This window comes from Strix aluco, chromosome 4 (genome assembly GCF_031877795.1).
Source record: "Strix aluco isolate bStrAlu1 chromosome 4, bStrAlu1.hap1, whole genome shotgun sequence".
Classification (NCBI taxonomy): Eukaryota; Metazoa; Chordata; class Aves; order Strigiformes; family Strigidae; genus Strix; species Strix aluco.
In genome coordinates, this window is record NC_133934.1 from 49,222,538 (window position 1) to 49,243,343 (window position 20,806).

At 44.3% G+C, this 20,806-nt stretch overlaps 2 protein-coding genes across 3 annotated transcripts; both read right to left on the reverse strand.

Annotated features, from left to right (window-relative positions):
• Positions 1 to 2,013: 2,013 nt before the first annotated feature.
• TLR2 (toll like receptor 2) lies at positions 2,014 to 4,615 on the reverse strand. The gene has a single exon (XM_074821417.1). The coding sequence runs from the start codon at positions 4,613 to 4,615 to the stop codon at positions 2,264 to 2,266; it is 2,352 nt and encodes a 783-aa protein (XP_074677518.1). The 3' UTR covers positions 2,014 to 2,263.
• Positions 4,616 to 10,056: 5,441 nt separating this feature from the next.
• LOC141922899 (toll-like receptor 2 type-1) lies at positions 10,057 to 20,469 on the reverse strand. Of its 2 annotated transcripts, none has more exons than XM_074822980.1 (3): positions 20,213 to 20,469; positions 14,665 to 14,796; positions 10,057 to 12,818 (listed from the first exon to the last, which is right to left on the reverse strand). In XM_074822980.1, the coding sequence occupies exons 2-3, from the start codon at positions 14,676 to 14,678 to the stop codon at positions 10,433 to 10,435; spliced, it is 2,400 nt and encodes a 799-aa protein (XP_074679081.1). In that variant the 5' UTR covers positions 14,679 to 14,796; positions 20,213 to 20,469; the 3' UTR covers positions 10,057 to 10,432. The 2 variants fall into 2 exon arrangements, with proteins under 2 accessions (XP_074679081.1, XP_074679082.1); XM_074822981.1 differs by lacking the exon at positions 20,213 to 20,469 and adding an exon at positions 16,042 to 16,064.
• Between the last annotated feature and the right edge of the window lie 337 nt (positions 20,470 to 20,806).

The window sequence follows — 20,806 nt, forward strand, 5'->3', positions numbered from 1 at the left end:
GCAGGATAGTACTTCTTTTTGCATTACAACAAGACTGTACAGCATGCTATTAAAGCATTTTTTTAATTTTCTCAAAGTAAGAATTAAAAGAAATTGCTTCCTTTAATAGGAAGATTGCACTAGGGGGAAAAAAAAGGACTTACTTCTTAGAATGAATATCCCATTAAAAAAAAAAAAGAAATATTTTGTTTATGAAATATATGGGTAGTGGCTTCCCACTAGTTGAAATTCTGACTACAGAAAATTGTGCAGTAGATAAGGAGAATTTTAAGTCAAATAATGGCCTTGTATACAGCAAATTGTGAAAAATGTCACCCAAGTAGTTTGTTCATTTGGTCAATGTAAAGTAATACAAGATTACCATTAGCTTTTTTCCCCCACCTCTTTCAAGAGCTGTTGCATTGTAACTCATACATCTTCCAATGGCTATTTACAAAAAGCTCTAACCACAGCAATGTTTAATGTGTGTTTGGTATTCAGATAGGCCTATATATGGAGGTCCTACATTAAGCCCTCTTTGACTTACTGTCACCATGCTCAAAAGGCCCAGCTTCCTATAACCAGCTTCTCAAACACAGAATGAAGTTACAATCTCTAACCACCAATTCCGTATTTTGCTATTGCTTTTTTTTAAAAAAAAAAAAAAAAATCGAAATGGATGCATAAGTCTTGCTGCTTAGTGGCCAAATGTTTGACATCTATACTACCCTGGCCACATTGTGAGGAATTGAAACATGGCGTGTTTATGCAAGAACGGGCAGTTCTGTTTAGGAATCAGAGAAGCTGGTCTTAAAATGTAATTAGCCTAGCTGAAGTAGCTTTTAAACTCAGATTAAATATGGTCAGTATTTTAAGAATCTTTGTTCTTAGAAATCATAAATACAGATTATCTTAATTTACACTTTAATATATATATGAGAATAAAGCAGAGATTGTGTGAAGCCATATACCAATGAAGGTAAGGTTTAGATGTTAAAAATAGGAAATGATGCAATTAAACAAACATTAAGTAAATGAAACAAAGAGCAAATCTTAAGTGCATAGAAAGTGGCTTTGTTTGTTTAGATGAAGTAGGAAAGTTAATAATTCTTATAATGAGTTATGCCTGTATTCATATATGCAAAAATTCACGTTAATAAATCGTTCATTTGTGTTACACTGTCAGAGTTGCCTAATTGTGGGTGTAATGGAAGAATATTTGTCCTCAGCCTTCTCAATGTCTAGCAAAGGACAGGGGGACTTCTGCTCTCACTGACACGTTGGCTGTGTGGAGAAGAACTTCCTAAAAGTAGTAACATGACAGGTAACTAGCTGTGAGATGAAGCTTCCAATGTACCAAATATGTATACAAAGAACACAGAAGAACCCTTGGCTAGGCAGACTCTCTCCTAAAGCTTTTACAAAAATAAAGATATATAAACTAAGTAGCTGTGTATCTAGACAACGTTTCATCATTAAATATTTATATGAAACAGCTTTTGCTAACACTGCTGATTAATGTATGTAGACAATTGTTGTGGTTTAACCCCAGAAGGCAGCTCAGCATTGCACACTCTCACTCCCCCCACTGTCGCACGGGGAAGAGACTTGGAAGGGTAAGATTGAGAAAACTCGTGGGTTGCGATAAAGACAGTTCAATAGGTAAAGCAAAAGCTGCACACAAGCAAAGCAAAATAAAGAATTCATTCACTACTTCCCATCAGCAGGTGGATGCTTATCCTTCTCCAGGAAAAGCTCCATCACACATAACAGTTTCTTGGGAAGACAAACATCATAACTCCAAACATCCTCCCTTCCTATTTCTTTCCCACAACTTTTATTGCTGAGCATGACATTATATGGTATGGGACATCCCTTTAGTCAGCTGGGATCAGCTGTCACAGCTTGTGGCCTCTCCCAAATTATCATGCACCCCCAGCCTACTCACTGGCAGGACAGCATAAGAAACAGAAAAGGCCTCGATGCTGTGCAAGCACTGTTCAGCAATAACTAAAACAACCCTGTGTTACCAACTCTGTTTTGGTCACAAATCCAAACCACAGCACCATAGGCGCAACTATGAAGAAAATTAACTCTATTTCAGCCCAAACCAGTACAACAACTCCCAAACATGGACACAAAAAGAAAATAATCTCAAAACAAGTAATAGAATTTACAGTAGTTAAGCTCTCTATTCTTGAGATACAGATAGGTGACAGGATGAACAAGCAAGGGAAAAAATCCAGAGTACATTTGCTATATATTCATTCGTTAATGTCTCTGTCTAGGATTTTAGAGCTATTTTCAAATTAAACCAAAACATCTCCTGCTGCTCTTCTTCAAGAGGCCACTCCAGGTAGGTCTTTGTGTTCATGATCCTCCGCAGCTTGCAGAACCTCTTGGGAATCGCTTTGCTCTGGATGGGCTCCAGGAGGACAAGAATCGCTGCATCGTTGTTCTCGTCAAAGAGGCGGAAGTGCGAGAAGTCCAGCTCGTATTTGCACCACTCGCTCTGCACAAAGTGCTCGGACAGCACAAAGAGCGTTTTGTGGCTCTTCTCTATGGAGTCAATGATGTTGTCCACAATCCACTTTCCAGGCACAAAGTCCCGCTTATGGAGGCAGAGCCGAAAGGGGGGGCAGGCCTGCTCCAGCTCCCGCACCATTATGTTTTCCACCCAGTCAGAGTCATGCTCGCTGTAGGAGACAAAAGCGTCATAGCAGATGTCCTTCAGGGGGGCTCGCTTGGGCTTCCGCTTGGCTTGGAGCCATGCCCAGGTCATTCTCAGGTACCAGACCGCATGGTACTTGTAGCCAATGGCCACGAGGACGAGCATGACCAGGACCACCAGGGCGCAGAGCAATGACACCATGAGGGACCTGTGGCACTCCATCAGGGAGAGGTGCACAGCTCCAACCTGCACCCCTCTCACTGCCAGGGGAGAGTCACAGATGTACTTGTCTGGCCACCCCACCAGCACCTGCGCTATCCCAGCCTGGTGGTGGATGAAGGAGAGGAATTCACAGGAGCAGATGAAGTTGTTGTCACCGGCATCCAGCAGCTCCATTTTCCTGAAGGACTCAAACTCTTCCCTGGAGAAACCATTGAGCTTGTTTCTTCTGACTGACATGGCCACTAAGTTAGGAATGGGTGCGGCACCAGGCAAGGTCTTCAAATGGTTTTTTGCGAGGTACAGCTCTCTGAGAAATGGGAGTTGCAGTCCAAACTCCTTCAGGTTGTTAGCACTAACATCCAAAACTTCCAGCGTTGGAGGAATGCATGTTGTTAGTTTAAGAATTTGAGTGCTGGAGAGGTTTAAATATTTCAGGTTTTTTGGCCATTTGCACACATCTGGAATCTCTCCAAAATTATTTTGGCTAATGTCTAAGAGAATTAGATTTCTTAGATGAGACAAACTTTTACCTGTCATTTCTAAGTCACTCAGTGAATTCTGACTTAAATTTAGAGTTTGTAGTGAGGGCCAACCACCCTGACAGGCTGAATGCTCCAAACTCTGGTCTCCAAGCAAATTTGCACTAAGATCAAGATACTCTAATGACAGAAGATATTGTGAAACACTGCATGGTACTAAAAAGACCTTGGTGTTTTCAACTGTGACTTTGGTAAGAAGTGATAGTAGACCATCTACTGCATGAAGATCTGTAAACAAATAAAATTTTTCTATAGATAATTTCTCTATTGTCAGAACTCTAAGAGTCTGTGATTGGTTTGCTTGAATTTGCATTTGCCATTGTCCAGTTCCCAAGAGTCTACAGTCTATCATCTCCACCTCCACTAATTTTGGCATGTCTTCTAAAATGCTGATAATCTCAGGCACAGTAGCATCTGTTAATAAGGTCTGTTTAAAAGAAATTTTCTTAGCAAAAGAAGAAGACATGACTCTCAGTAGTTGCAATTCAGAGAGTATACTGAATGCTGTTTTTCTCACTTCTAACCAAGTGACAGTGTACAGAAGGTCCCTGACAATTGCTGAGAATACGCTAATACTTTTTATGCTTATGATCATGTGATTTATCTTCTTAATTGATTTCAGACTTCCTGGCCTGTACTGACTGAGTCTGCCACCATCAATCCACAACTTGTCGAGAAGCTCAATGCCCTCAAAGTTCCCTTGCCTTATCGTGGAGAACCACGGGTTGCCCAGGTGGAGAGAGCTGAGGTTCCTCAGGCTAGAAAAGGGGGAGCTTTCACCCAGGTCTCTGTAGGAGTTCCCTTGAAGGTGGAGGTGCTGGAGTGAAAAGAGGTGCTCAAACCACTCAGGGAACAGGTGAGCCAAGCTGTTATTTGATAAGTCCAAGAGCTCCAGTTTCCCAAGGGAGCGAAACGAGTCCTTGTCTATTGAGCTGATTTTGTTGGACTGCAGCAGCAAGGCTCTCAGGTTCACAGCCTGCTGCAGATCCTGGGATCGGATGTGCTTTATCCTGTTGTGGGCTAGGTTTAATGTTGTGATTTTGCCCGTGAGCCCTGGGGGAATGAAATCCAAGCCCATGGAAGAGCAGTTGCAAAGCTGAGTGGCATCGCATGAAGGACAAGCCTGCTTCAGCACTTGTTCTTCAGAGAGGTTTGGAGCTAAGACCATGTAGATGGCCCACACTCGCCAGCTGTGTGTTGTCATTATTTTGCCTAAAATATGAAATACAGTCAAAGCAAGTATAAAATGAATAGTTAGTTTTGAAGAAGGTACATTTATCTAAAACATAAACTGTTCTGTCCTGTTGAAGGCACTATAAATATATTTGTTTTTAACGTTGTTCAGAGATGAAAAGTATTAACCAAAAAAAGAAATATTGTACACAAATATTTCAGAATCATTTGTTAAATGCTATGTACATTGAATTTACTCTTTTGTTCCCTGTGTTTTCTAATTTTGGAATGAGGACTATCAAATGAATTAACAGCTGCACAAATGTTTTGTAGATTCAGCTAAACATCTGAATAATCACATTATTACTAACCTGATCCTTTGCCTGTTTAGGAAATAGTCCCATATATCCTCCCTCAGCCCCACCTTAAGTCCTTTTCTTCTGGATCTGTGAATATTATTTTGTATATTAATTTTTCACTACAGGGAGTCTCCTGTATGTGTTTCAAATCATAGTTACATCAAGAAGAGTTGGCATCTTGTGGGAGACAGTGATGTTCACATTTAATACTCATTTCAAGCATATGTATAATCTCAATTCTGACAATAAGGAGGAGGAAGCTGCATATGTTTCAGTCCCGCTCTTCATTTTATCTGCCTTTGGCTATTTCAATTGTAAATGTGCTAGGAGCAGGGAAATAAATATTTGCCTGGATGCATGGGCCATTGTTACCATGTTGCCATCAGTCTGATACTTGCTAATGAAACTTAAGATGGGAAAACTGACCGTTGTAACCTACTGACTTTTAGCTCTTCCTTTTTACTGCCACATCCTTCTCCTCTGTCAGTGGCTTTTTCTGCTTTGGGTCTTTATGGCAGAGAGAAGGTCAGGCCCAGCCACGAGGAAGAGCTGGGGGCTTTTGGAGCCTCCTGCAGATCAGATCAGACTAGATCAGATCAGACTAGGCTTTTTCTGGCCCTGTTCCTCATCATCTGGACTGAAATGATTCAAGAGAAGCCACACAGCTGTGGATCCTGTGTCACTTCTCTTTCCTCTCACAGTTGTGCCTTTCATAGTTCTGTTTTGACATGGCTTTTTGCATTACAGAGCTTGCTGCAATAGCCAGCCCACCCATACTCCCAACAAGGTGACTTTAGTACTTCTGTGCCTCTGAGGAGTTAGACTGAATTGAATATATTGAATTATAACCCTTTTTTGTTTATGCTTCGATGGTAAGGATCAAAGAGCACTTTTAAAGTGTAACTTTCCCCAGTGTGCCACAAATCCCCCCTACCTCAGTAGGTGTCTTACTGAAGGTGAAAGGAGTGAACCAACCCCAAAGAGGCTAATGAACAGGTTCCCAAAGACCATCGTGGGTTCTGTATCAAGTTAATCAGGTTAGACTGGCTCACTGAGGAGTACTTTCTCCTTCAGTCACCCCACTGAGACTCTGTGCAGATCTACTGTACTTTGAATTCATACTCTATTTTGTTTTACAATAGCTGACCTACACAGACAAGTTCACACAGACAAGTCCTACCCTTCTAGTTGCATTATTTTTAGCCAGAGTTGCTATAAATTATTCAAATGGGCTAAGATTGTTTGGGCATATGAGAGAGGAGGAAAAGTTGTGAATAATTTTTTCAATCATTCCATCTCTTCCCATCTGAAGGACTATAAACATTTTGACCTCTTGTGTTATTTTCCTTTAATTTCTGTCTCTCTAATGTATAGCTTTGGACTTGAAGGACACATTCCTCTCCCTGTCTTTAGATGCCCACAGCTGAGCTGATCACCCACCATGTCCTTCAACATCAATGGAGAGAAATAACAACTTTTAGGAGCAATTCACATCGTGTCTCTTAGACACTCACATTAAGATGTGATTACTCCAAGAGAAATGACCCCATCAACTTAAAATGGAGGACCATAGTTTAGATACCTAGATATTTATGCATGTGAGTCCTATCCAAATAATTGCAGTCTGTAGCCACACCCACCTGCTGTCCAGCTGAGGCTCTTTTATGGGGCTTTTTTGGTCTTGCAAGTCTGGCTGGATAACTCAGTGCTGTAGGCCATAGGAGCAAAGCTATGAGTAAGATGAGTTTCACAAGCAACAAATTTAAGTGAGATTTTTAAAGTTGCTATAACAATGCCTACTGTTGCAGAAAGAAACAACCAGGCAACCTGGCCAATCAAAATCTATCTATAGGTAGGTTATTTATAGATGTAAAATTGGCAGCATAGAATGGAACTGGCAGGTACTGATATTTATGCTGGAAATTCTGGCTGAGCCTAACGGCTCTTCACCTTACCAGCTTGAAACCAACCAGTGACTGCAGGACTGAAATCCATTTGGTGCTACAGGATGCTTTTCTTTATTGTCACTTCCCTGAGCATCTTTTCCAGGTTTTTTTGCTCATCTGTAATGTGAGCAGACTGTCAGAAAAATCCAATTCCCACCCTCATTCATATACAGCCATTCACTTTCCATTCCTATTCCTGTCTAATAATTCAGCTTAAGACCCTGATTTACAGGGTCATCTCAGGCCTCTCTGCACCCACTCAGAAATTAGCCCCACTCCATGATATCATTGCCCAACCAAGGAATCACTTTTCCCTGTTGCGCTGGGAAGACAAAAAGCCACATAGAAATTGAAATGCAGCTAATAATATGGAAACTTGCACAGGTACCCTTATACCACAAGGCACTGTGATGAACTAGACATGTTTCTGGGTTATGGGCAAAGGGTCTGAGCCATCAGACATGCACAGGATTATTCTCCTTGGCCCAAGCCAGTAGAAGTATTTGAGGAAATATGTTCATATTCTCAAACAAAAACATGAGTGCCAACAGAGTGAGGTTCTATAAATGCTAAAAAATACTAGAGGCTGATGTTAACTGCTGAAATAAAGCATGCCAATAGCATGCAAATTGATTCTAGCTTGGGGAACGCCATCAAGCTAGGTGAGGGCTGGTAAATTTGAGCAGTACTATGGAGTCTGCAGCAGGAGGGTCACTGGTTGGTGAAGGGATCGTTCCACAAGCAGACTTGGCAAACCTGCTACTTTCCATTTGGCTGTATGCGGGTTACATATGTCCTGGCTACTACCCACCAGCATTGCCTTAATAGCATGTATGTTTATACACACACAAGCACACATACCTAAGCATGTCCCCTCTTGTTTCCAACACAGAGGATGTGCAACAGGGCAGTTAGGTGAGGAGGTAACTGATCCCACTGCCCCAAGACCATTGCTGAATGAGCTCTTTCCTAGTTGAATTCCTAAACAAACACAGCCCACCTTCACACCCAGCCTTCCCTGGGCAGCTGGTATCGACACACAAGTGGGACAACATACAAACAGGACAAAGCACATACAAGGCACCCCTCACAAGGAAACTGAGCAGAATTTGCAGTGTCTGACCCAACTTGTCTCTTTTTATTTGCTGTTTTCCTCTCTCCCCTTTCCGGAAGGACATTGCTCTGATCAGCATGTCCCAGCTCTCCCAAGGAGCCTTCCTTTTGCTGCCTGCCTTCCATGCAGCCCTGCCAGTTGCCTGCAATTGTATCTGCCTGCTCCACTTCTTCTGGCAGCCAGAAATCCCTCCCTGCCCTGCACTACTGCAAGAGCTGACCCCTGCCCAGCAGTCCCAAGCACCCTGAATCCCCCATGCAGAGGGGTGGCAGAGATTAGCCTCTTCCCAGGGCTTCCTCCTTGCTTCCTGCTCTGGCATTGCAGCTCCACTGTCTTTCCTTGCATCTCCAGCCTCCACCCACCTGCAAACTCACCTCTGTGCAGAAGAGATTCCGGGGGACACCAGCTCCAGCTCCGGTGCCTACATGCTAGTTAATCTATGTTGAGTTTCATCCGTTTCTTGCTGATCGCTCTTTACCCAGCTTCCTCTCATACTGCTGTTTCCTTCCCACTTCACTTCTCTGACTTGGCTATGTAAGTAGGGGAATTCCCACCTAGGGGATCAGATTGGTATAAGAGCAGTAACACTATCAGTCCTTTTAAATGTGCCAACCCATAGAAGTCTGGCTCTATGGTAAGAGCGTACTGTGTGAAAGTCAAGGCTTCTCCTACCTCTTTCTCTGACTCTTTCTTTGAAATGACTGGCAAGACATATTTACCTCCTTACCTCTAGGCATGCAGTCTCCTAATCTGATTTATCAGTGCTCAGTGTTTGTTATCAGATGATTCACTCATTGCTTACCTGGAGTTCAGTGTTGATTAGCCTGTGAGCTTTTCTTCTCCAAGAGAGCAAACAGAAAAATCCTTTTGTAGCAGACTTTGGACTAACCCTAGAGATATCATTACAACAGGAAAGTAGAACTGAAAGTGGTGTTTGCAGGCTACACCCACAGAATCTATCCTCTCATGTGTGTATACACGTAGGAGTGTGAATAAATACATATGCATAGGCACGTACACAGATGTACATATATGAATCTGTACATATATACCATCACACAGACACATGTGTATAAGCGGCTTTGCCAGTTTTTCAAATACTCAGTCCATATGTGAATGCTTTTGTATTTCACCACAAAATAATTGCATGTATAAATTTTAATCAAGCTTCATTTAGACTCTCCAGCAACACAAGCAAAGTGCAGCATGGAAGTGCCGAGTTAGAGAAACACACACCTAACTTTATCCCCTCAGACACAGTTTCAGGTTTCCATAAAAATAGCACAAGAAACCACAACTGTGACTCCAGGCACTCAGGGTGGGACCAGCTATCTTAATATAAACATCTGCATCTACCTGCTTGTCTAAATTCCCTTTATAATTGGTGAAGAGCAATACAGTAGTTCTAGGAGATACCTCATACTGAAGCAGAAAGATTAATTGCCTCTTATCAGTGCGATTTTCTGCACCAGTTATAAAGGAAGGTATGTAGAGCTATAAGGGGTGCACGGCCCACTGATTACTTAAATGTGCTATGCAAAGTAGCAGAGCAGAAACAATAAGTGAGCCAGTCTGCAACACCATCTAGCCCACTCATTAGAAACACATCCTCATGTCCCACAGATGGAAGGGTTCAGCTATTTCTGTGGGTAGGTAGAAGGGAATGTGGTGTTGACCATGCAGAGAGAAACAGGCATTCACAGGAAGAAAGAAGAATAAGAAAACAAAACAAAACAAAACAAAACACAACAGTAATTTAATGCCTCTGGATTTCGCCACAGTCATTGTACAAAGTGCTGGGATGCTTCCTTCACAGGTATTGAGTAAACTCCAATCTGTGCATGGTGGTATGGACTCTGGTGTAACTAGCCAGAACAACAGACTTGTGAATGGAGGTATGTATTCTGTACTGTCTTTTTTTGTGTTCCACAGCAATGGTAGGGCTTATTTTAATGTAAGTCCTCAGGGTTTTTTTCAGATTTTAATTTTAATTACCCTGCTATGCATGATAGCACTGAAAATAAACTAAAGGAGAACAACAGACATGGGAGAGTATTGAAGCACTTGGTTTTTATTTTCATTTGTAAATCAAAATGACATTGTTAGGAATTAGTCGGGGATGTGGTAACAGAAGGAAAAAGTACAGAAATAACCCACATTCAGCTAGACGTATGTAGAAAAGTGTATGAAGTCCAACATGGCTTCCAAATATCACAGTTATTGGCAGGGATTTTGAAAAATCAGAGTATCAAATCACTGGAAAGCCTAAAGTGGGTCTTTCTCATTTAGTAAGATGATAATTATTTCTATACACAACTAAGCAAGTTCTCCTTAGGCAGAAAATTAATAAAGAAAAATTTATTAGCAGGAAGAAACACCAACATATATCCTTTGTGGAAATACACTGAAATGGGGACTGCCAATTTCTTCTATGACTTCAAGGCTCCTTTCAAGTTTTCCCAAAACATCTCCTGCTGCTCTTCTTCAAGAGGCCACTCCAGGTAGGTCTTTGTGTTCATGATCCTCCGCAGCTTGCAGAACCTCTTGGGAATCGCTTTGCTCTGGATGGGCTCCAGGAGGACAAGAATCGCTGCATCGTTGTTCTCGTCAAAGAGGCGGAAGTGCGAGAAGTCCAGCTCGTATTTGCACCACTCGCTCTGCACAAAGTGCTCGGACAGCACAAAGAGCGTTTTGTGGCTCTTCTCTATGGAGTCAATGATGTTGTCCACAATCCACTTTCCAGGCACAAAGTCCCGCTTATGGAGGCAGAGCCGAAAGGGGGGGCAGGCCTGCTCCAGCTCCCGCACCATTATGTTTTCCACCCAGTCAGAGTCATGCTCGCTGTAGGAGACAAAAGCGTCATAGCAGATGTCCTTCAGGGGGGCTCGCTTGGGCTTCCGCTTGGCTTGGAGCCATGCCCAGGTCATTCTCAGGTACCAGACCGCATGGTACTTGTAGCCAATGGCCACGAGGACGAGCATGACCAGGACCACCAGGGCGCAGAGCAATGACACCATGAGGGACCTGTGGCACTCCATCAGGGAGAGGTGCACAGCTCCAACCTGCACCCCTCTCACTGCCAGGGGAGAGTCACAGATGTACTTGTCTGGCCACCCCACCAGCACCTGCGCTATCCCAGCCTGGTGGTGGATGAAGGAGAGGAATTCACAGGAGCAGATGAAGTTGTTGTCACCGGCATCCAGCAGCTCCATTTTCCTGAAGGACTCAAACTCTTCCCTGGAGAAACCGTTGAGCTTGTTTCTTCTGACTGACATGGCCACTAAGTTAGGAATGGGTGCGGCACCAGGCAAGGTCTTCAAATGGTTTTTTGCGAGGTACAGCTCTCTGAGAAATGGGAGTTGCAGTCCAAACTCCTTCAGGTTGTTAGCACTAACATCCAAAACTTCCAGCGTTGGAGGAATGCATGTTGTTAGTTTAAGAATTTGAGTGCTGGAGAGGTTTAAATATTTCAGGTTTTTTGGCCATTCACACACATCTGGAATCTCTCCAAAATTATTTTGGCTAATGTCAAGATTAATCAGTTTGTGCAGACGAGTTACAAAATATGCAGTCTGTTTCAGAGATTTTAGAGAGTTTTGACTTAGATTTAAAGTTTGCAATGAAGGCCAAGCATCTTCACAGATTGTCTCATTTAAGCGATTATTTACAAGCAAATTATCATGAAGGTCCAGATAGAGAAGTAATGAAAAATTTTTTGCAAGTTTGCATGGTATCATGAAAACTCTAGAGCTTGCAATGGTGAATCTTTTCAGTTTGTTTATTTGTGACTCCATACCATCCAGATCAAAAAACAAATGAAAATCCTGAATCGTTACGTTTATTATTGATACTGTTTCAACGAAACTTTGCCCACTGTTTGCAATTTCTTCAACATCCCATTTTCCTTGCCCCTCAAGCACACAATCGATTGCCTCTAACTCTTGCAAAGATGTGATTTCCTTCAGTAATATTATTAGGAGGCTAATATATCGATCTGTGAATGAAGCATCTTTAAATGTAAGTTTTTGTATCTTAAAAGGAAGTGTAGAGTTCTGCACCAAGCTTTTTTTTTCAATCTCTAATTTGATTTCTCTCACTTCTAACCAAGTGACAGTGTACAGAAGGTCCCTGACAATTGCTGAGAATACGCTAATACTTTTTATGCTTATGATCATGTGATTTATCTTCTTAATTGATATCAAACTTCCTGGCCTGTACTGACTGAGTCTGCCACCATCAATCCACAACTTGTCGAGAAGCTCAATGCCCTCAAAGTTCCCTTGCCTTATCGTGGAGAACCACGGGTTGCCCAGGTGGAGAGAGCTGAGGTTCCTCAGGCTAGAAAAGGGGGAGCTTTCACCCAGGTCTCTGTAGGAGTTCCCTTGAAGGTGGAGGTGCTGGAGTGAAAAGAGGTGCTCAAACCACTCAGGGGACAGGTGAGCCAAGCTGTTATTTGATAAGTCCAAGAGCTCCAGTTTCCCAAGGGAGCGAAACGAGTCCTTGTCTATTGAGCTGATTTTGTTGGACTGCAGCAGCAAGGCTCTCAGGTTCACAGCCTGCTGCAGATCCTGGGATCGGATGTGCTTTATCCTGTTGTGGGCTAGGTTTAATGTTGTGATTTTGCCCGTGAGCCCTGGGGGAATGAAATCCAAGCCCATGGAAGAGCAGTTGCAAAGCTGAGTGGCATCGCATGAAGGACAAGCCTGCTTCAGCACTTGTTCTTCAGAGAGGTTTGGAGCTAAGACCATGTAGATGGCCCACACTCGCCAGCTGTACATAGTTCTTGATTTGTGTTTTGTTTGGTTGAACATTTTGCTGTGGGAAACAGAAAGGAGAGAAGGTAGCGTCAACTTTTAGTTTTGAACAGCAACTGAAAACAATTGAAAACCTGTGCAATTTTATTAGGAAATTCAGATTCAGTTTTTTTCTTGTAAGAGTTATCCCATGACATCAGTCTTCCTCTCCTACTTCAGCTGCTCAGCCCTGCAAACACGGCATGCTACTCATTTCTTAAGTACAGCCTTGCCATGTCTCAGCAGTCATAAAGGACTGTTCTCAATGGCCTGCCTTTTCATACACGTTTCCTATGGCTCTCGCTTCTTACATCTCTCGCATTACGCCTCCTCTCAGCAATGAAGCTACAGCTGGATGTTTCAACCCTAAACAGGGGAAGATGGTTAGGTCGTCAATGATCTGGATGAGGGAATTGAGTGCACCCTCAGTAAGTTTGCAGATGACACCAAGTTGGGTGGGAATGTTGATCTGCTTGAGGGTAGAAGGATTCTACAGAGGGATCTGGACAGGCTGGATCAATGGGACAAAGCCAGTTATATGAGATTCGACAAGGTTAAGTGCCAGGTCCTGAACTTGGGTCATAACAACCCCATGCAGTGCTACAGGATTGGGGAAGAGTGGCTGGAAAGCTGCCCAGTGGAAAAGGACCTGGAGGGTGTTAGTCAATAGCCGGCTGAATATGAGCCGGCAGTGTGCCCAGGTGGCCAAGAAGGCCAATAGCACCCTGGTTTGTATCAGAAGCAGTGTGGCCAGCAGGGACGGGGAAGTGATTGTCACCCTGTACTTGGCACTGGTGAGGCTGCTCCTCAAACACTGTGTTCAGTTTTGGGCCCCTCGCTACAAGAAAGACATTGAGGTGCTGAAGTGCATCCAGAGAAGAGCAACAAAACTGGTGAAGGGTCTAGAGAACAAGTCCTGTGGGGAGCGGCTGAGGGAACTGGGGTTGTTTAGTCTGAAGAAAAGGAGGCTCAGGGGAGACCTCATCGCTGTCTACAGCTACCTGAAAGGAGGTTGTAGAGAGGTAGATGTTGGTCTCTTTTCCCAAGTAACAAGTGATAGGATGAGAGGAAATGGCCTCAGGTTGCACCAGGGGAGGTTTAGAGTGGATATTAGGAAAAATTTCTTCACCAAAAGGGTTGTCAAGCACTGGAACAGGCTGCCCAGGGAAGTGGTTTAGTCACCATCCCTGGAGATATTTAAAAGACATGTGGACGTGGTGCTTAGGGACATGGTTCAGTGGTGGACTTGGCAGTGTTAGATTAACGATTGGACTCAACAATCTTAAGGGTCTTTTCCAACCTAAACAATTCTATGATTCTAAATGCCCACAGCCTTCACAGTGTTAGTCTGTCCATCTAGTATGGCTACCCATGAGGAAGAAGCCTGAACAGAGCAAGTCCACCTTCTTGGCCCTTCAAGTGGGCTGTGGCTTCTGATGCCACAAACTTTCCTGGCAGAGATTTTGGGGTCCCCTGCCTGGAGTCTCACCAGCCTTAGGGCTTCTAAAAAGCAGAACTGTGTGGCTCCTGGCACATCCTTTTACACACTGTGTAAGCAGTTTACATTCTTTAGTGAAAAGGCAGACAAGCTGATAAAAGTCTATCGCCCTTTTCTGTAAATCAACACTGGTAATAGATGGGAATTGGATGTTACTGTCACCCTATAAACAGTGGAAGCAATTAGATCAATACTGATTTTAATTTACAGAAGGGCTGTGTTTCCTGCCACAGGTGTCAAAGAGCATTTCACCATTTGCTACAGCAGAAAATAAGTCACTTACTAAAGCTCACAAGCTGCTGTAAACAGCTCCGGTACTGCAGACAAACAGTATACCCAAATCCTGAATATGCAGAGAGTAAATACTTACCTTGTGCACTGCATGCTGTGTTTCAGTCTTCTTGTGTGCTGATCATGTACTCTGGGATCCAAGTAGTCACCTCATACCTCCAAGTGCAACAAAAACTGTAAACCCTTTGGCAGGTCTGATGCAACGACAGTCCTGGAGTGAGAAAATATTTCAGGCTGTGCTCCTCAAACAAAACTTTATGTTGACAGTTTCCCAATGTCCTCTAACTACTCAGCCAGTGAAGCATACCAGTTCACACAGCTTTTCTTTAGTGGCTGCTCCCCTGAGGAAACTATGGCTTCTGAAGAGTCTGTCATTGTCCGGCACACATGACACTGCCCTTCAAACTCACATTTCAACCACTTCTACTGCTGCTGCTGAATGGGGACACAAAAATGACCACAGATTGTGTTTTCCCTCTCTTCTTCGCAAGCTGAAATTCAGTGGCAGATCTCTCTCCTTTTGTCAGTCATCGCCCATCACTGGAAAAGCTGATGCAACCATTTTGCGCAAGTCATTATTTCACAATCACTTCCTCCAGCATTAAGTGCAGAAATAGTTCCTAGGCAAAACTGCATTCACCTCCCTGTATCTCTGCTTTTGATACTTATTGTTTAGTATGCACTGGGGTGATGTTAACTACTTCCTTCAGAGGTATACCTGCTGTGGCACGGACATAACTGCAGCCACTGATGCTTCGAGATGTACCTGCTCTTGGGTGGACATATTCATGGCCACAGACGCTTTGGGGTGTCCTGCTCCCGTGAGTATTCATCCATAGGTCACAGTCCCTTCAACTCAAGTTTACACTGGAGTTCCAGCCTGTCCAATGCAGCAGCCCAGAAACAGCAGTGATGCCCTGACCCTCTGCCAGCCCAGGCGCACCACCATTGCTTCTATCAAAATGTTCCCAGGCACAGCAGAGTAAAATGATAAGCAGTGCAACAGTACAGTAAGCAGTAAAAGCAAAAAGCAGCCACTAACAAGCACAAGACTCTAATTTACATTAAGGCAAGCAAGCCCCATGGCAAGCACAGGATCCTGTCAATTAAAAACTAAACAGCAAGAACAGCTATAAATTCGATCTAACACATTCCAATCAAATCCATTGTTATCTCGAACCCTTTCCAATCAAATCCATTGTTATCTCGAACCCTTCAAGTCCCATGTTAGACACCAAAACAGACTGTCATGTTTTAACCCCAGCCGGCAACTAAGCCCCACAGAGCTGCTCGCTTACTCTCCTGTGGTGGGATGGAGGAGAGAATCAGAAGGGTAAAAGTGAGAAAACTCATGGGTTGAGATAAAGACAGTTTAATAGGTAAAGCAAAAGCTGTGTATGTGCAAAGCAAAACAAGGAATTCATTCACCCCCTCCCATCAGCAGGCAGGTGCTCACCCATCTCCAGAAAAGCAGGGCTCCATCACGCATAACGGTTACTAGGGAAGACAAATGCCATCACTCCAAACATCCCCCCCTTCCTTCTTCTTCCTCCAGCTTTATATTGCTGAGCATGATGTCATATGGTGTGAAATATATCCCTTTGGTCAGCTGGGGTCAGCTGCCCCAGCTGTGTCCCCTCCCAACCTCTTGTGCACTACTTGCTGGCAGGGCGGTGTGCGGAGAAGAAAAGGCCTTGACTGTGTAAGCACTGCTCAGCAGTAAGGAAAACATCTCTGAATTATCCACACTGTTTCCAGCAGAAATCCAAAACATAGCCCCATATAGCTACTATGAAGAAAATTAACTCTACCCAGCCAAAACCAGCACACTGAGCAACAGAACATCTCAGCACAGCTAAGTTATTTTGTGTAGGTTCTGTAAAATGTTATCAACATATAGACTGATATATATATTATATTGATACAAATGTTAGAATCAAATTGTTTAGTCAAAGAGAGCACTAGAGAAACACTCGGTATCATTTCATTTCCTAGGACACTGCAGTCATACGTTATCAACAAATAGAAAATGCCTAAGAATGGGAATGATATCCTGTCCGAAAAAGAAGACACAGTTTGAAAGAAAGTATCCCTCTATAAACATTCACGGCAATTTGAGAGGGAAAGTTTGGTGATATTTATTTTAGCCTGACTGAATGGAAACACATGGCTGGTCAAATGGCCAAACATGCTGCATGCATAAAGGGGTAGGGAGTCTTCCTACCAGCTTTGAAAGGCACACCCATTAAATTCAAACACCAAACCTCCCTACTGCAGTTTTCATTCTTTTTCTGTGCGCAGAAATTGTCACAATCTCCTGCCTGCTTGCACCGACCGAGAGGTACCTGCCTGAGAGCAGACAGACAGACTGATTCCTGCCACATGTCAGAGGGTCTGTGGTGGCATCTGTGTGCTGAAGGGTGGCAAAGCCCAGGCAGAAGCCTGAGTGCATCTCATAGCAACTTTCAGTCCCACTGCATTGAAATTAACATTGCATATTAGGTTAAGAACTTGATACTTTCCAAAAAAAAGGAATTAAAAACTAAGATACTGTTGTATTTTCTGCCTGCTACAGAGGATAGATGATAAGCATAACAACATTTTAAAATAGAGACAAAGCAGCTGTGAGACACAGCAGAGAAGGGAAATGGTCTTTTGGTGAAGGGATGTCATCAACTTCCTCAAAGCTACCTCTTCCCCCTAGCACCTCTTAGTTGGAAAGGTTCTTGTTCTTCAACAGGGGAAAATTTCAGTTTTCAAAATGCTTGAAAATGTCAATTCTGAGTTTGCTGCGACTCATTCCTATATGTTTTTGTCATCAAAACCGCAATTCCATGATAATGTTAAATATAGTTAAATTTGTGAAGAGCCTTGAAGAAGATGACATATGAGGCCACGTACTTCATTGAATGTGTCGTGGTTTGAGCCCAGAGAGCAACTGAGCACCACGCAGCCATTCAATCACCCCTTCCTCCCCAGTGCTGGGAAGGAGAAAATGAAGAAAAAGGCTCAGAAATTGAGATAAGGAGAGGGAGGGGTGTCTCACCCATTACAGTCACTGGCAAAAGACAGGCTTGTTAGGGGAAGAAAAAGAACATCACTTTAATTCAAACACTAACAAAACCAACACCTAATAGTGTGGGACAGTGAGAAGCATTACCACATCTTAAAAACCCTCCCCCCACCCCTCCCTTCTTCCTGGGTTCACTACCTCCTCCCCCAGTGGCGTAGGGGCAGGGGATGGGGGATGCAGTCAGCCACTTCTTCCTCCAAGCTGAAGGGGAAGCACTCTTCTCCATTCTTCCCCCTGTTCCACATGGCGTCGCTCTCACAGGAGACAGTCCTCCATGAACTTTCTCCATCATGATTCCTCCCCATGGGATGCATTGTTACTGAGATGCTCTGGCATTGGTCACCTCCACGTGTTGCCGTCCTCCCAGCACCGAACTACAACAGCGGGGGCTGCTTCTTCCCACAGAGTCACGGGGGTCCTCCACAGGCCTCAGGCGAATCTCTGCTCCACCAGTGACCTCCGGGGCGGGGGGGGGGGGGGGGGGGTAGCCCTGACATTTTATCAGGGGAATACAGGGGGGCTCTCTGACAAAGTGCACCTCCCCGCCTTCCTCCTCCTTCCTTCCACTGACCTCAGTGCTCACATAGGTGTCCTTCTTGTAACTCCTCCTCACAAGTCCCAACCCCCTCTCCCATTCCCCTTAAAAATGTTATTGCAGAGGCACAGCCACTGTTGCTAATTGGCTCAGCCTTGGCCAGAGGTGGGTCTGACTTGGAGCCAGGGGAGCTTTCGAGAAGCTTCTCACACGTGGCCACTGCTGAAGCCCCCTCCCCTGCTACCAAAAACTCCCACCACACAAACCCTGCACAGAATGCGAAATGGGCATGCTTTTCTATCTCTTAAAGCTTCACCACCATGCATTCATGGAGACTCAAGGTAGATGACAGCTATTTTTTCAAAAGTACTGACTTTCTCCTAACATCCAGGCTCAGCCCACTCTTACCATACTTCTAAACTGGGCTGGGTTTCTGGTATCTCTCAGAAAGAGAAAACTGGAACGACCCTGCCCACCTTCCCAGGTCACAGTTCACAAACTAAGGAGTTCATTTCAGCAAGGTGCTTAAGAAGCCAAGAAATCAGGGTGGGCCTTCTCCTTTTTTCCATCAGCACAGAAAAAAAGTCTACAAGCAGCACAACTTCCTTCTCTCTTACTCCAGGTCAATTTGTCAGGATTTATCAGGTTATCCGGAGTCAGAAAGGTCCAAGGATGTTCAATGTGGCCAGAAATGCCCTCCACAATCTGCCCCAGACAGAGAGGCAAGGTGCTATACAGCTGCCTCCCAGAGCATCAGCCTCCAAATCGAGCTGCAGCCTGGACTCAAAACAACTTCTTTTGAAATCAAAGTGTCTAAGGTAGGAGAAAGCAGATGTCTTTTAAGGTAAGAATACCATTCACCTGCCTTTCCTCCAGAGAAACTACATGTTTATCATTGAAGAAAGTTGCACCTTGTGGGTGCTTACTCTCCTCCTCCAAGTTTAAGCTATGATTATCCTTCTTCTTCTAGAGTGTTTAAAAAAAGGCATGTGCCTCCACCTGTGCCAGTACATTACTTTTTCCCAGCAGAAGGGCACAGATCTGCAACAAGCCTGTGCTTTTGTAACTGCAGATGTTCCAAGCAGAGACACCATGCAAGCCTTTGCCAGCAGATAGATAGGGCTGAGACAGAGCCGTGGTCATCATTTTTGAAGCTCTCTTGCTGTAAATGTTCCCGTTTATCCAACAGTAGCACAAGAAGCACACATTTCCCTCAGTCAGGTCTTCCCTGACCCCCAGCAACCCCCTGCTCAGCATCCCTTCCTGCCGCTGCTCAGTGTCGGGTCCCTGCATTGCCTCTGCTGGCAGAGGGACAGGCTCCTGCCACAACCCTCCTCCACCAGTAAACTCCTGCCGCTAGACAGGGCAGCAACCAGCGATGGGGGACTGTATGAGATGGGTGTTGACCAAAATAGATTTAGAAACAAAAATACATTCTGTGGAACACAACTCCACAGGAATGGACTTGCTGATCAAAAACCACAAATCAAGTGGCAACACTAATCCTCAGTCTGCCATTAGAGTTACAAGGGTTATTTCACAGTTGTATCCCCACTGTCTCCTCTTTCTGCATCTATGTTGTCTTACTCCGGGGAACGTGGCTTTAGAATCAGGCTCCAGTTGCTAGAGCCCAGCAGCCCTCTCCCCTCTGCCAGCCAAAGGTATCAGCTCCTCCATTTCCTGCAGTATCTGGGCATATTGCACTCTGTAAACCACTTCCCCTTCCCAGTCCCACGTTAGAGGATCCTGCAGCTGGTCCCCTCCCTTCCTCTCTTTTCTCCTGTACGTCAGTATCCACACTCAGAGCTGCTTTTTTGCTTTTCTGCTGAGAAAGGACAAGTGAAAGTGCAGAAGGAGCACAAGTCAGGCGACACCGTGCCCCAGACCCCCTGCCTCAAAGAAAAAGCAGAAGCAGTAGAAGAAGGAGGGAGCTCATTAACCCATTGGCCAGCCTAAAATATGAGCAGAAACGCCTTCCAAATCTTTGCAAGTGGCGCAAAACTGCTTCCTGGTACTTACCCCTGTTAACCAGGATGAGTCAGCTCGGCCACAGCAGTGCCAGCCGGGCCGAGCCCAGGGCACTCTTCTAACCCCGCCTAGAAACGGCTGCTGAGGGAAAGCAGTCAAGTCTACTCCTGCAGTCTTTGGAGCAGGAGGTATAATACTTGTGTAATTGAAAGCAGAACAGCTTGGCATCCTTTCATGATCCTGGAAGTGGAGCCTTGGCATGCACTGCTGGTGCCTATGCTTTCATCTGACTTGCAGGGCTTCAGGTATTTGTCTTCAAGCTACAACAAAAAGGAATATTATAAATGAAAAATAAACAATTTTAACTTTGTTGTGTTCCATATCAGGCCTGCCCAGCCAGCAGCTCAATCCCCTGGTTAGATCTTCAGACTGAAAGTTTAAATGCAAAGGAGCAGATTCCCTTTATTTTTCTTCTGGGCTGTCCTTGCCATGCCATTGTGGCAGACTGTGATAATGCTGTGTAAATGGTTACTCATTCAACAGCCAGCCTTCAGAACTGCCTCTGCCAAGGAAGCAGGGTTGTGGGGTTTTTTTATCATATCCTTTCTGAAAGCATTCAGTCAGAATAACATGATGCCGATTTCC